The sequence below is a fragment of the Egretta garzetta genome, unplaced genomic scaffold, assembly GCF_000687185.1.
Source record: "Egretta garzetta isolate BGI_Z169 unplaced genomic scaffold, ASM68718v1 scaffold571, whole genome shotgun sequence".
NCBI classification, from domain to species: domain Eukaryota; kingdom Metazoa; phylum Chordata; class Aves; order Pelecaniformes; family Ardeidae; genus Egretta; species Egretta garzetta.
Genome location: NW_009258622.1, coordinates 84,619 through 86,235, shown reverse-complemented (window position 1 = coordinate 86,235; position 1,617 = coordinate 84,619). Strand labels below are relative to the sequence as shown.

General features: G+C 64.1%; 1 protein-coding gene across 1 annotated transcript in view; it reads left to right on the top strand.

The window, feature by feature from the left end:
• LOC118453311 overlaps positions 1-1,617 on the top strand; it is a 24,970-nt gene that overhangs the window by 16,883 nt on the left and 6,470 nt on the right. The window contains exon 3 of the mRNA XM_035903668.1: positions 1,340-1,603. Within this exon, the coding sequence (XP_035759561.1) occupies positions 1,340-1,603 (264 nt within the window). The remainder of the gene's footprint in view (positions 1-1,339; positions 1,604-1,617) is intronic.

Genomic DNA, 1,617 nt, shown 5'->3' with positions numbered 1-1,617 from the left:
AGGTTGTGGGGGACCACGGGAGCAGGGAGGCTGTGGGGGACCACGGAGGCTGTGGGGGACTGTGGGAGCAGGGCTGCTCCCTGCCTTGCTTGTGGGAGTTTGTGTGCTTTGGAGCAGAGGGATGGAGGGATGGAGGGATGGAGAGGGGAAGTCTGGGGCCAGCCCTGTAACGGCACAGACCGGCAAGCTTCCCCGGAGGGGTGTAGAGCCCCGACGCCGCCGAGCCAGCAGCACCCTGTGCATCACCACGAGGTGGGACTGCTGGCTCCCGCGACACACGCGCCCTGGCCGGGAGCGTCCCCAGGCTCCGGTGGGGGATGAAGGGCCAAGTTTCCACCCGCAGCTCCTTCTCTGTCGGGCTCCCTCATCCCAACTCTTCCACTTGCCTCCCCCGACAGCGATCTTCTCGCTCCCTCTAGTGGGACGGCGACCTGGCCTCCCTGCCTCTGCACCCACATTGCTGGCCTCTCGCTGTCATCCTGGAGGTCATCTTCTGGCCACGCTGGGTCCCTGGTCTGTCCCCCCCAGACTGGCAGCTCCTACAGCCGGGGCCCAAAGGGACTTCGCGCCACTGGGTTCACTGGGAGCAGGCTCAAGGCATTTGTACCGTGTTGTGCGTGGGTTTGCAGGTGCTGGGAAGAGTTTTCTGCTGGCCCAGTGTTCTCCAGCCAGACTCTGCACCCAAAGGCAAAAACCCCCTCAGTTTAAGCGAGGTGTAGCCTGCCCTCCCCCCGGCGGGGCAGCTGGGCGCCCAAGAGGAAGGGGCGATACCTGCCCCGGCTGGGAAGAAACTCAAGGCACAGAAAAAACGAACCAACAAAAATCCCCACCCATCGCTCCCGCTGCGTTGGGGGCGTGCCGGGCGCGGGGGGGTTGGAGAGGGGCCGGAGGAAGCCCTCATCCCCTAGCCCGGAGCTCACCATCACAGTGATACAGACGCAGCAAAACCAAAGGCAACGTTAATTAAATGCTAATTAAATAAATACTATGGAAGATGTTGGGAGGGGGAGGGCAAACAGAGAGGTGCAGTTCCAGGGGGTCAGGCGGGGAGGGGCAGCGGCCCCCACCACCCCTCGCTTCCGCAGAGCCAGAACTGGCCCCAGTGCTGTGCCCTGGGGGGCACCACTTCTGCCCGGCCACCAACGGGATTTAACTCCCTGTTTTCCAGCTCAGGGGGCTGGGTGCCCTGGGAACAACTGCCCTTACAGTTAAAGACTGGGGCGAAGGCAGCATTAACTGCCTCAGCCTCCTCCTCGTCCTTTGCCGCTACGTCCCCCCCACATCCAGCAAAGGACAGAGATTCTCCTTAACCCCCCTCTTGGGGTTCGTGTATTTACAGGAGGAGCCGGGGGCCTTGGCCAAGGAGGGGGAGCAGGAAGACCGTGAGCTGTCCCGGGGGGAAGACATCACCATCTACAGCATCTGGGTCAACCCCTCGGTCCCGGAGCTCTTCCAGGACCCCCATGCTGGTGCCCAGGAGGAGCCCAGCAGCACAGAGGCGGCAGGGGCTCCCACAGACACCGAGGCGGCAGCTCCTGCCCTGGCCGGAGCTCCTGAGGACGAGGGGCACCGCACGCCGCCCGCCACCGCGGCACAAGAGGAGGCAAAGCCAACGGC